General features: G+C 43.1%; 1 protein-coding gene across 1 annotated transcript in view; it reads left to right on the plus strand.

The window, feature by feature from the left end:
• Positions 1 to 13,101, plus strand: part of LOC139050936 (RNA polymerase II-associated protein 1) — a 39,704-nt gene that overhangs the window by 9,989 nt on the left and 16,614 nt on the right. Inside the window, exons 10-21 of the mRNA XM_070527807.1 lie at positions 68 to 193; positions 915 to 1,049; positions 2,989 to 3,058; positions 4,004 to 4,110; positions 5,524 to 5,579; positions 5,831 to 5,932; positions 8,378 to 8,603; positions 8,823 to 8,965; positions 9,934 to 10,144; positions 10,505 to 10,660; positions 11,843 to 11,973; positions 12,275 to 12,457. Coding sequence (XP_070383908.1) covers positions 68 to 193; positions 915 to 1,049; positions 2,989 to 3,058; positions 4,004 to 4,110; positions 5,524 to 5,579; positions 5,831 to 5,932; positions 8,378 to 8,603; positions 8,823 to 8,965; positions 9,934 to 10,144; positions 10,505 to 10,660; positions 11,843 to 11,973; positions 12,275 to 12,457 — 1,646 coding nt within the window. The remainder of the gene's footprint in view (positions 1 to 67; positions 194 to 914; positions 1,050 to 2,988; positions 3,059 to 4,003; positions 4,111 to 5,523; positions 5,580 to 5,830; positions 5,933 to 8,377; positions 8,604 to 8,822; positions 8,966 to 9,933; positions 10,145 to 10,504; positions 10,661 to 11,842; positions 11,974 to 12,274; positions 12,458 to 13,101) is intronic.

Here is a 13,101-nt window from a genome sequence, read left to right on the forward strand (position 1 = left end):
GCTGATGCAAGTTTGGGTGATGATGTCCTGCATGTTATTGCTGCCACATGTGATTCCTTCTATGCAGGCATTATTCGGCCGGGCATTCCTGTGGCGTCATGGTCATCGCACCTTTTTCCTGAGGCCTCCCACTGAACTTGGAAGCGCAAGTGAAATCTCAGATGTAGACTTGTCACAGATTGACCTCGTGCAGGTGAAGTAGGCATGTTTTACTAGTATCCTAAGTAGGCCTAAAAAGACAAGTAAAGATGCAAGAACGACAACTCGTAGCACTAACTCCCAGTTGTTTATTTTGAGAGGCAAACACATTTTTATATGGACCTCTTTCACTTTTCAACTGAGGCATGATGTTATGTCAAAGACAGTGTGCATACATTATCATCCAAGAAAGTCAGTTCCTTTGCAGATATATATTGCGATTGGGAGGCAGTGCTCATACGTGTATGCTGAGTTTTGGAAGTCAGATGCTTTGATTAACTCAGGTGTTCACGTTTCAAGAGGTAATTGGGCCAATACTGCAATAGTAAACTGGGCCGATCCTGGAGGCGGTGTAATAAAGATTGGGCCAGTCACAGAGACGCTGTGATCCGCAGTCACATTGGTCTCGGGGTCTCGCTGGTTGGGCATGTAACAGTCATGCTGCAGAATGCAATGGAGAAGATGAACAGGTTTATACTGTTTAAGCAACCACTTCACAAAAGCTTCATTTCGCATACATGCCAATTGTGCATTGAATTTGCATACAGTTTTTTTCTTGACCCTGTAATGTGGGTCATATGCAAGAGAATACACTGATTATCAAACTTGGAGGTAAGACATGGCCTAGTAAAAAAGCACTGTTAAAAGCACTGCAAAATTGTGTAAATCAGTGTCTGAACACTGATATGAGGGGTACTCTTCGTTTTTGTCGTCAGGCACTTCTGCGCATGGACTTGCTGCAGCGATTGCATTACGTCCTGAAGACGTTTCGGCCAGGAGCCAGCGCTGTGGCATCCGCGTTGCTTGTCATGGCCAGGTTGGCGCGGCACTCCACAGAAGCCGCAGCAAAGGTGATTACCCTGTAATTGCTGATGCTTCTCCTGTGCCTTTTACTAGCACTAGCGATAGTAGGCTGTCTAGGTGACGTAATTGTAGTGCAACCAACAAAGGCGTGGAAGAATGGACACCACAAACACTGTCTCGTTATCAATCGTTTATTCGACAAAAATCAAATTACATATTTTAAAAGCAAGCAGGACTAGCTGCAGCAGTGTGAAAAATGCAGAAAAGACCACTTTGCACTGGTGAAAGTGAGCAAAAAGAACCAGAATAAGAGCAATGAAAAAGTTAATGACAGGAAGTGCAGGTGCCAAAATTTAACGACAAGGCCTCATCGCTCATGCAGAGTTTAGCTGGCTCTTTTGTACATATTTGGTGCCTGCGCAGTTAGTACTGCTTGCTTTTAATGTTATCTTTTAATAATGATCTAGTTATGAGTATGCACTTGTGTATTCTTGTTTGCGCTTGTTTATCATGCTGCCCTATTTCACTATGAAGCTGTACCAACTCGCCCAAATGTAGCTCTTGCTCCACTGTCAAGAGTTGTAACATAGTAACACTTCACCTATACATTTGTTTCTTTCACATATTTAAGATATTTAAATGTACAATTGCGGTACATCTATGTGCACCCTAATGACATTATACAGTTGGCTTCTGTTCATTTGACCCTGACGGGACTGACGAAATTGATCAAATTATCCGGTGGGTCAATTTATACAAGGCGGAGAAAAAACTCCAAAACACACCACTGATTCATTCCCCAGTATTTGCCCGATTCTAACATACCCTCGAATCAAACGTGTGCCCACTTTCTATGGGCCCAGAGTAGGGAACCAACGTACAAATGACATTAAAGCTCCTAAATAAAGTACAAATATGCACACTGGATTTTTTAGCAAGAAAAAGATGTGTTGCACAATGGCCACTAGTTTTCTAAAGTCAGCTTTGCCACAAGGTTTTTCAAGTCTGCTTCGCCGGAATACATCTGTATTATACAGTAAAGCATACAAACGCCGTGCAGGCAGTTTTCGGCTCAACCAACCCTGAAAAAAAAAAAAAGGCACATGTGAGAATCTAGTAAATACCATAATCAATCATTGTAAGCTACTTTTATTGCTTTAAAATCTACCTAGGGCAGGCCAAAAATAGGCATTTTCGATGGGAGATGGCATTTGTTCAACGCATTCACTGTCCCCTAAGCTCTCCCAGTATAGACGCTGCCACTAGATGGCTCACTATAGGGGTCAGCTGTGTGCGTGCCGACTGGGTAAGTTCTAATTATTCAGCAAAGGTCAATTTTAAGATCGAAATAATTGAACTTGGGCCCATAGAAATGTGTGTGCATTAGCCGGAACCTTTGCTTTGGGATTGAATTAACCAAAAGATTGAATTAGCTGAATTCAAATTAACGGAAGCCTACTATATATTATATAGTGTCACCTTTGCCTTAATCTTTGGCGTTAATGTACAATTGTCAAGTGGAAACAAATACCTATGTGATGCCTGTAATGTGATGCTGCTCTCTTTCTTTTCTTTCTTTTTTTTTCATTCCAGAAGTTTCTAGAAAACTAGTTAAGACAAGCTCCTTTTTCAAGCTGCTGTTGACATTTCAATTTAGTTATGAGAGTCTGTCTGTGGAGATTGACATAATGAATGTAGGGGTTTGCAGAATATTGACTTCGGCAGGAGCAATTTCTAAGTGCAGCTGCTAATAATGGTAATAATTTTGTTTCACATAATGTATAAATAGATTTTCTACAGTTCAGGTTGGTGTTAAGCTGGGTTCATGTGACGGATGCAAATGTCAGTCACATGACATATGGCGTGCACCGAATGACTTCGCAGCTAGCGTTCATATGAAAGAGAAGCAGGTGACAATTAAGGCAAACAAACTCATTCTACTTTTAATTCTCAAAAGCATGGGCTTCTTTTTTTTTTTTTTTGCAGGTGCTAAACCAGCCCCACTTGATGAACCTCATTTTTGAAGAGTTCCTGCCCGCTCATTGGAGCTCTCCTGGCAAGTTCTGCTGGCTTTGAGCCACATATAAATGTTTTAACTGAAAGTAAAATGATACATGTTGAAACATGGTGTGTGGAATATATCAGGTCATGTTAAATTGACACAGTAGTGAGTCCTCTACATACAAAACAATGTGTATCTATATTCTTCGTTTACAAAAAGTTGTATTGTAGTGCTTTAAAGGCATTGATGATAACTTTGGAAAAACCAGCTTTCTCTGGTTTAAGTCAATCAATCCATTTTTTTTAAGCTAGTATTTCCCTTTCTTTTCTGAGGCCCGTTTTTCATTACTTCTTATAAGGAGATTAGGTTAGTTCGTATAAGGAGACCAGTGTTAGCTTTTACTTTACTTGGCAAGAGCACAGAATTTCATGTTGTGCAATAGACTGTATAGTTTCAAGCAGTGTTCCTGAGTTTATTGTGAAATCATTTGAAAATTTGCAAACACAGTAGGTTATAAAAAGCTATTCGTTTACAGATTACTTTGTAAGCTTTTTACTCATTCAGCACTTTTTTTTTTTTTACTAGTGGAGATAATGACACAGACATACATATTTACCGAACGCTCAGGCTTGCAACTGTCATTTAATACCTGAAATACTGGATAATGCCAAGATAATTTATGTTTACCTCTTGGAAGTTGCTTCTTAGCTTATGACTGCTATGATATAGCGTTAGGCTCAGTTCAAACTGCAGATATAAATTTCACAACTTGTGTATTGAGCGCATGATGTCACCTCCCATCTCAGCCAAACGGGAATGTGAGAATCATATCTGCAATTTTCGTGTTCCCGTTGGCTCAAATTGGAGATACATTAACAGATATTTAACAGATCCAAATAACAGGCAATCGTGTCTGTTATAGCTGTAGTCTGAGCTTTGCTTTAGTTTCCACACATTCTGTGATAACATTCATGCCTCAAATTGTTCATTCTCTTACAGCTGTCATCAAGGGCAAGATGGCCGAAGCTTATGGCAACCCAATGTGGCCAGCTCTTGAGTTGGTTCGAACTATTGCCGCTGCTGGAAAGGAATTGGCTGATGTGCTGGTGAGATTTTGCATCCTTTCAATGCAATATTGATAGCATGGCCTGCAGTGTAATGTAATGCACATTTAATTTTAGTTTTCGGTTTTGTTCAATAGCTAGATGAAGGAAATTTGCGACATACTAACTGTGTGTGCTTTGCATCTGAGCAGGCGGAACTGTAATACTGATTACGGCAGACTGCCCCCCCCCCCCCCATTTGTGTGTGTGTGTTGGGAACTCTACCGAGCACAATTTATAAAAGATGCCTAGGCTATCTTCTCAATATTTTGGTACTTTGGTACATTTGTTGGTGCCTTGGTACAAAGTCTGCAACATGTTATTTGTTATTCTTGCAGCCCTTCTTGGTAAACAGCTTAATTTAGTAGAGCAGCTTAGAGAGAGTACTGATGTTGTTCATACAACTTCTAACTCCTGGTAAAAGATTTCCTGTCGTACCATATGTTTTGGCACATAACCTGCCACTTCTTATTTATAACCTGCACCCCCAATTACAACAGCCTGGGGAAAAAAAAGTGCATATGATTCGCGAAAATAACAGCATACAACAACGCTCAAATCTTTGCAAAGATAGTCTCCATTTGCGGGTGCACGACTCGTCCACGTCGCATCTTCTGCCAGCGGCTGTCCCTTCCCTCTTTGGCGATGCTTATAAAGCTGTACTCACACAATAAACGTAATTGTGGATGAATCAGTCACGTGACATCTGATATGAATTGGATAAATTTGCAGCTAGCATTCAAGTGACAGAGGATGACAGTGCAGACGCTGCAGCCCTCGCATGGGCAATGGTGACGGAGCAGATGCGACCGAGCCGAAAATCCCAACGGTGATTTGGCTCTCAGCTGTATTGCCAAGCGCTTTGCACGGACCGAGGGAGTTTCGTGAGAAGGGGTGACATATGGGTTTGCTGGCGGCGTGGGCACTGTTCACCTACTGCTAAATGCAGAATGGCAGCCCATAAAGAAAAGGAGAAGGGAGCTTCGACACACAGGGGTAGGGAGAGGGTGGGGTTTCTTAGGGGATAAAAATTTGAATGACGAGGAACCTTGCCTCGAGATCTGACTTCATGGCAGCACGGTCAGCGCTGCTGTAATTCACACTAACCCCTGTTCCGACCTTATTGCTAAATTTCTTGAATATTTCTTGATCTTTCTTGAAAAACACCTGCACACACGTAGCAAGCATGGCTAGAACTTTTGCATTGTTGTGCACATCAAAGCCACTCACCTGTTTCGCTTTCAGCAGCCTATCATCAGTGCTAGCTTTACTGATAATGTTCATGTGTATTCTGAGAGCAGAGAGCAGATATGGAATCAAACAGTGGGCGAGTAGGTTGAATGTAGCCTAGTCACAAATGCACATTCGATGAGCCTTGTATGAACACCTCTTGTTCCTTTCCCCATTCATTCACAGATGCAGAGGCACCGGCTTGAGCAGTGCTTGACTGCCTACTTAGCCTTGGAGCCAAGGTGAGTGTCTTTTGCTGCCATTGATAGTAAAGCTAGCTTCTTGCCGTTAGTTTGTGGTTTGTTTAACTTTAGTATAGCTGGCATTCATTGCGCTCAGCACTATGCAAAGTACTTTAGCTCCTCACAGCACTAGGAATTTGCAGCCAGTGTAGGCAAAGCCTTCATGTGCTTTGAAACCCACAGCTCAACTTTTCTTGGTTCAAACTGATACATTCCTCCCCCCCCCCCCCCTTCATTTTTCACATGTGCAGCTCAAGCCAGTTGCCGGCCACAGACTGCCTGCAGTTGGCTCTAGAAGCACTTCGGACGTGGCGCATTCTTCTGACATACGGTCTGGGTGGAGAATTGTGCCTGTGAGCACTGGTACCACTTCTCTCCCCCCTTCTTTTTCTTTTTCTTTTTTCCCTTCTTTCTTTCTTTTTGTTTAGCAGCACATGCGGCAGAATACTTTTTCTTTCCCTAGCTCCCCATTTATGTTCTTAGACTTGTTTCAATATCCCTAAACAGAAGACTGTTAATCTATTTCAGTGTTACCATATTCTCTCTAATCTAAGCAGGACTTAAGCTTGAGAAGAAGCTAAGGACTACTCAAGAAGTTATGAAACGAAAAATTATAGGCGTAACGTTAAGAGATGCTTAAAGTAAGAACAATGCGAGAAACAGGGAAACATGAAGAAAGACACACACAGCGCTGACTTCCAACAAGTTGTTGGAAAGAAGAGCTGTGTGTGTCTTTCTTCATTTGTCCCTGTTTCTCGCGCTGTTCTTATTTCAAACATGAGCTACCAACATGCCCAAGTTTTTACCCCTCATATTTAAGCGACGGGAAGACAAGGGCGTGAACTACAGAGAAAACGGGAGTTTCTCATATTCAAGTTGAAATTGTGAGGGAGAAATTAAGTTGGGCAGGTCACCCGCTGCGATGGCTTAGCGGCTATGGTGCTGCACTGCTAAGCGCAAGGTCACGGGATCGAATTCCGGCAGCGGTGGCAGCATTTCGGCAGAGGTGAAATGCAAAATCACCTGCTTAGTGCATCGGGTGCCCGTTAAAGAACCCCAGCTAGTCAGAATTCATCCGGAGTCCCCCCACTACGGCATGCCTCATAATCAGATTGTGGTTTTGGCATGTAAAGCCTTAGAATTTAAATTAAAGTTTCTTTTTTTTACTTGGGCAGGTCGTGTAATGCGTGGAGCAGATAATCTGTGGTCTATTAAAGTGACAAAATGGGCATCAAGTGAAGTGAAGTGCAATCAAGGGCGGCAGAAATTAGGTGGTGTGATGAAATGAGGAAATTTGAAGGGGTAGGAATGTGTCAGCTGACACAATGGCAAGGGAAATGGCTGACTTTAGAAAAGTAGGCATCACTTGTGGCACCAAGAGCATTATGTGAACTTTGAGGGTCAGTTTTGGCTTGGAGGCCATGCACTGTGTTGCTAGATACCGCAGCCACTCATCGAGCTCGCCATCAAAATGCTCTGAAAACTGCGCGCTCAGATTGGTCCCTGTGTATGGGCAGGGCAATGTGAGCCGGTTGAAGCTCACGCCTCTTGCACTTCGATGCACACGGAATTTCTCACGCTGTCTGCGCACGCTGCATCTATGCACGGAAATGTGTGGGCTCAGCAGCTGATGCTTTTTTTTCCGGAGGCTCCTTGGCTGGACTTGCCAATGCAACCTTCGATTTGTGAGAAATTTCTGTGAAGTTGTCTGCCTGCGAAACATGTGAAAGGCGTGTAAACTTTGTCAGAAGACTACTGCAATCAATAGGGGTTGCGCAAGTGTTTTGTGAAGAGGGAAATGGCTGACTTTAGAAAAGTAAGCATCACTTGTGGCACCAAGAGCATTATGCTCTTAAATATAAAAGCACAGTCGCAGTACCTGTTGTCGGTATATACCAAGACATATTTTTCAGCACGCACTTGGAAGTAAGCACCAGTGGCAGGCAAATCTTTTACAATCCGTCGGTGGTCCCTGTCAACTTGTCAAGACTTGTCGAAAGACGCATTCACGAATATCCATTCAAAAAAACACTTTCAGTATTTAACCTGCCTTGAGGCATATTCTAGTCCATAACACACACGACTAAGAGCCCCTCGAGAAACTGTTTACGCATTGAATTGCTTTAAATGTTATTGCAGCCGGAAAGTCTCCACGCATATGGACAGCTGAAATGCAACAAAGTAGTAGGGAACATACAACTTCATGTTCTGATGGTACCATTGCCTTCTCACCAGTGTGTTGCAGTTATGCATCTCGTGCATTTAGCGAAAGCAGATCACAACTTACAGGCTGTGTTGCACGGACCCAGCAGGCAAAAAGTGGGTGCCGTAGTGCAGGTGTACACGGCACACCAGCTGCGTGGATGGCTGTGGTACCCGCATGGCATTTTGTGGCCACTTGGGTTACACTTATCTTTGTTGTGCTATGTAACCTGGTGTGTGATGGTTAACTGAGATGGTAGAAGATAGAATTGACTCTAGTTAGACGAGGCACATCTTACGCGTGTGGAAGCAAGTGAAGCAGACAATGGAGCATCTCCCCTCAAGATTCCCATAATGCCTTACTGATGGCCGCTTGAGAGTGTGCACCACTTTATTAAGTCATCTATTGGAAAACACTGGGAGAGGCCTTCGTCTTGCAATGGACATAAATTAGCTTATGACGATGATGAAGCACTGCTTTTGGAGATAGCTGTTGCAGACCATTCCTTGGCTGAATAAACATGCAGCAACGAATATCAGCTACTGTCATGCAAAATTGAATTATTTATTAGTATTGCCAACACCTTCCTTCTCAGGGATCTGTATTCTGTGGTGGCGAGGAGGTTGCAGCTATTCTCTGCGCTTGACTTGGATGGAGTGCCCTTTGACCTCGAGTACGGCACCCACCTACTCCACTGCCTGGCCATGTTACCCACAGATGCTGCGAGGTCATCCTTGGCAGGACTGAGTGTAGCGCTGAACATTGTTTCCAAGCGATGGCTGACTCTTCTCTCTAGGGCAACCGACCTTCAATCGATCCAGGTATGCCTTGGCATAAGGACACATCGCACCAAATTAAGGTCTGTAGGCTTTGTGTCTGGGGGCTGGTATGTGTCCATGAAAGCGTCAATAGTGGAAGCTTGAAGTCTAAACACCATTAGCTCTGTTTAAGTTTTTGGTCAGCGTCTCCTTCGGATTGTTCATTGGGAGTGTAGGTTTCTTACAGACTGGGCTACACTTTTATGATTTTTTTCCATGCAGACAGGAGTGTACATTGTGGCAGCCACGCTGCACTGCCTGTCCTCCATGTGCGAACTCGGCGAACTGCCCGACACCAGTGTAGTGAACGCCATGCAGCTGGTTCTCAAGTCGCAGCTTGCCCCACTTGTTACGTTGCAGCTCAGGTATGCTTCACTCACTTGACTTCTTTCCCTGTGTTACTGTATCCTTCCCTGATGGCATTGGTAAGGCCAGGAAACCAGAAAACAACTAAACAGTAATACTTTGTTAGTACAACTAGTAACACCATGCTATGACCTGGGAACTTTTGACAGGCTGTGCCTTTTTGCTCAACCCAAGCCATAAGTGACGTGGACAAAAAGGTCCTCAGTATGCTCGATGAAGTTCTCTGCTCTTCATAGACGGCCATGCCATAAAAGAATAAAATGTGCAGATTTATACTTCCTTTCGCATATAAAATAAATAAACACAAACACAGGCTATCATGTATTCAGAGTGTTACATAAATAGAAATGCCAGGTGTGCGTGCTAAACCGCTAGATGATTAAAAGTTTCCCATGGATGTACAATTTTGCATGAAGTTTAGTTTAATACCACATTTTCGGGCACTACTTACCTGTTTTGTCCACAGTAAATCCAAGTGAGTGTCATTTAAGGTGGCACCACTCAAAACATGTTGATTCCACTGCAACAGTATGGTAGTGACGTCTCATAGCTACAATGAACACTGTATTTTCGTCCATAGCCTCTGGGATTGGATGGCGCTCGGAGGTCATGTTTTGCCATAACCATGACAGATGACACCATTGTTCCATTGCAGTGGAATCAAAACTTCTTTAGTGGAATAGCCGCAGATGACACACCTGTTTAATACTCTGTTTCCGGGGAATTAAGCTAAACTTAATGCAAAATACTACCTCTGGGCAAAGTTTGAGATAACCCATCGGTTTATAAGAAAGCGTCATGTGCACCTGGTGTTCCTATTTACACAAAACTCAGTAAATTACAAACATGTTGCTCAAATTAAAGAGCACGGAACTGCGCTCTTGCTAATGTATAAGCTCCAACACAGTGTTGCATCACAAAGTTGCAAAACACGTCGCTGCAATCTACGACATGTGCTGTCTTGCAGCACCTGCTCTTCGCTCCTGGCCGAAAGTGAAAGAAATAAAGCACAGTCAGATTCCAGCTCCAGCGAGTGCCTTCCATGTGTTGCATCCGAGGAGCCTGTCCCCTGCAAGGATTGGGACATGGCTTCCTTTGAACTCCTGGCTGCTATGGCCAGGCTGCTTCGCACAATGGCGACCAAGTCTGAAGTTGGCAAGCACGGAGAGCTCTCTACGGTAAGAAAAGTTCATTCACGCTAGAAATAAATGATGTCGAAGATGTGGCGACCATGTTCTGCTTTTAGCTTTCTGCAATTGCTTATGGCGCTTGCAAATTGCATTTTGCTTTCCACCTTTCTTCTTTCCTGGCTCTATATGTTGGCTTAGAGCCTTACAACTTGTTATAGAGACAATTCAGTTATGTGAACTTCTTCCATTTGATATTGCCTGTACTGAGTCTATAAATTTGAGCATGAATAGTGAGAGTATCTTTTTTTTTTTTTATTAGGCAGTGCGCAAGTGTAAAGTGCAAGTATTAAGTATTACACACTTTGATTTTGTGCATTCACCCTTCTAATTATTTTTGCCCCTTTACAGGTGAAGACCAGCCTTCTTTGTAATGCGGGCGTGAAGACCTACCTGGACCAACTCTGTTCTCACGCTAAGCACTGGACTCGGCACTGCTCTCAGCGATGGCTTTGCCACCCAGAGTTCAACCTTGTGTTTGAGCTGCAGCTACTTGCAATGTCCGAGGTGGGTTGAACATTGAATGGCTGCCAATCATGTACATGGGTGTGGCTGTGTGTCACTGCCTGCAAAGCCACATAGAGAGCCAGCAACTGTACCAGTAGTGGTATAGAACAGAATAGAACAGAAAAGATGTTTATGTTTTTGAGTCAGCTCTGTTGCTAATTACTCAAATTTGCCATGAATAGTATGCAGTATATACCTGGATAGGGAAAGCTGTTGCCTTAATTGCCTGAATGAGTGTCAACTTAATTTGACATAATTTTTTACTTGCCTTCTTTAAAGTAGTATGTTTCCCAATACTGCCACCGAGCGTATAGCAAAAGAATCTTCTGTAATCAGGTTGTGTTCCAATTTTTAACTAGTGCTGTTGGCAGTTTTATTTTTGATTGTCACTACAATGTGATATGTTGTGAAAGGTGCAAGAGAAGTGTGCCAGCGAGGTCTTGGCTCATAGTTATTTCGATTCAGCTGTTTTGCATTTGGTGCTGTGACCCAGCACGCTTTTGGTTTGTGGCTTTCCCATTCAAGCCCGCTCAGGGGCACAAATAATACCACACCAACTACTACAGCATTTTCAAGTACAAGAAGCTGTATGAAAGCTATCGCATCCAATTGTCAACCTCATACTTGAATATCAGAGCGACAGCATCTGAAGAAGCATGAAGCCTTCTGAAGGTTGCAGTGATGGGCTTGTCGTATTTCAAGTAAATAAAACTTGGTTTTGAGTTCCGAGTGCTTCCAAACACAATCTTGTGAATCTTAACATACGTGTCATGCTAATCCCTGGACATAAGAGTGTTACAACTTGGCTTATGCAAGCTAGGGCTTCTAATTTTCCGTATTGTCAGCCAGCCACTGTGACAACTCAGTAGCTATGGCATTCTACTTCCGAGAAAAAGATCACAGGTTCAGTTCCTGACCCTGGCCTCTGGATTCTAATTAGGGATGTTTTCAAAATTACTTGTGTGCATTAAATATTGCTTTTGGGTGCACCTTAATGAGCCGTCGAGTGTTCACAGTCAACCAAGAGCCCCTTATAACTGCATCTTTCAGGGCCTTCATGTTGCTTTAAGACATTAAACTCGATCACAATCTTGTTGAGCAGCTGTTGAACTAGGTCAGGTGTAACTTTTCGTCTACTTTACGTTCTAAGAGTGCAGTGAACTGTCTTTCCGTTTCTTTCAGACTTTGGACGAGAATGACACCGCGCTCTACCATGAAGTTTCGCTCGCCCTTCTGTCCACATGTGCCCCAGGCTTTCAGCACCAGTACCTCAAAGTTCTTGAAGGAATTGCTTTTGCCCCAAACTTTGCCTGGTGAGAATCTTGACCCTTCTCTGGATTAGATTAAAGAGTGCTAGACCCATCTGTAGGCAATAAGAACCTAAGAAAGCAATGGCAAACAAACTGCTGTTCAACTTGAAAGAGCACTTGTATACATGTGCCAACCAGTTACGTTCACTCATTTCTGTGACGTCACAGCGGGTGCAAACTTTCAATTACTGTGTTGCTCGGAAGCTATGTTTTGGAGCACAAAGGCGCAATCATAAAGCGTTTGAATGAAGGCACTGCTTTTGGGCTGTCAATGATTTTGTGCACATTTTTTATCTTGTTCTAGGTCGCAGTCCAGCCACTACAGAACACTGTCAATGGAGAATGTTCCGATAACTCGGGTGGAAAGTATCACAGGGTGTTCCGTGCCCGTAATTGCCAGTGCCAAACTGGACAATGCAGTGCTGTCAGATATCAAGGGTGCCTATTTGAAGACACTTGAAGCTAGCCTAAGACAGCTCAATGAAAGGTTGGTTCCCATTTCACAGGACTTGACAAGCCAGCCTGCTTTTACAGTTCATTTGTGTTAATTCATACCCCTGGGGACCGCATCTTTTTGTTTGGATTATCCGAATATGAAAAAGTATGAGTTAGAAACAGAACTATGCAGTAACATGTAAACAAATTTGCAATGTGCTCTCTGTAAACTGGACTAGGTCCACGGTTGCCATCTTTTAGTTTTGCTCATCAACATACACAGCAACCTGAATGTCAAATGTGGGCAGGCGTGTCTTGATAAATGACCCCTCACCGATCGTTTCCAACCCGATTGCCTAGCCCTGGAAAGCCAAAACATTTGACTTAACAGGAATGCCTTGTTTAAATTAGCTACCTCATACTGTATGTAAAGAAAGGAAAGACTCATTGAGCTAACCAAAGTAGCAAGGTTAGCTTCAATTAACTCATTTGTTACCGCACCTATTCAAATTGATAATCGGTGATCAATGCTTTAGATCGCTGATTTGAACATGTTGGAGCTGTTTCTTATCCACTTAATGCCATCTAGTAGTTAGTACAGGCACTGAACTTTCAGAATCAGTTTAAATTTTCGCACTCCGGTGATGTCAGTTTTGACGGACCTTCTTGCGAACTAATGTACGTATGTTGTTGCGA

This window comes from Dermacentor albipictus, chromosome 10 (genome assembly GCF_038994185.2).
Source record: "Dermacentor albipictus isolate Rhodes 1998 colony chromosome 10, USDA_Dalb.pri_finalv2, whole genome shotgun sequence".
Taxonomy (NCBI): Eukaryota; Metazoa; Arthropoda; class Arachnida; order Ixodida; family Ixodidae; genus Dermacentor; species Dermacentor albipictus.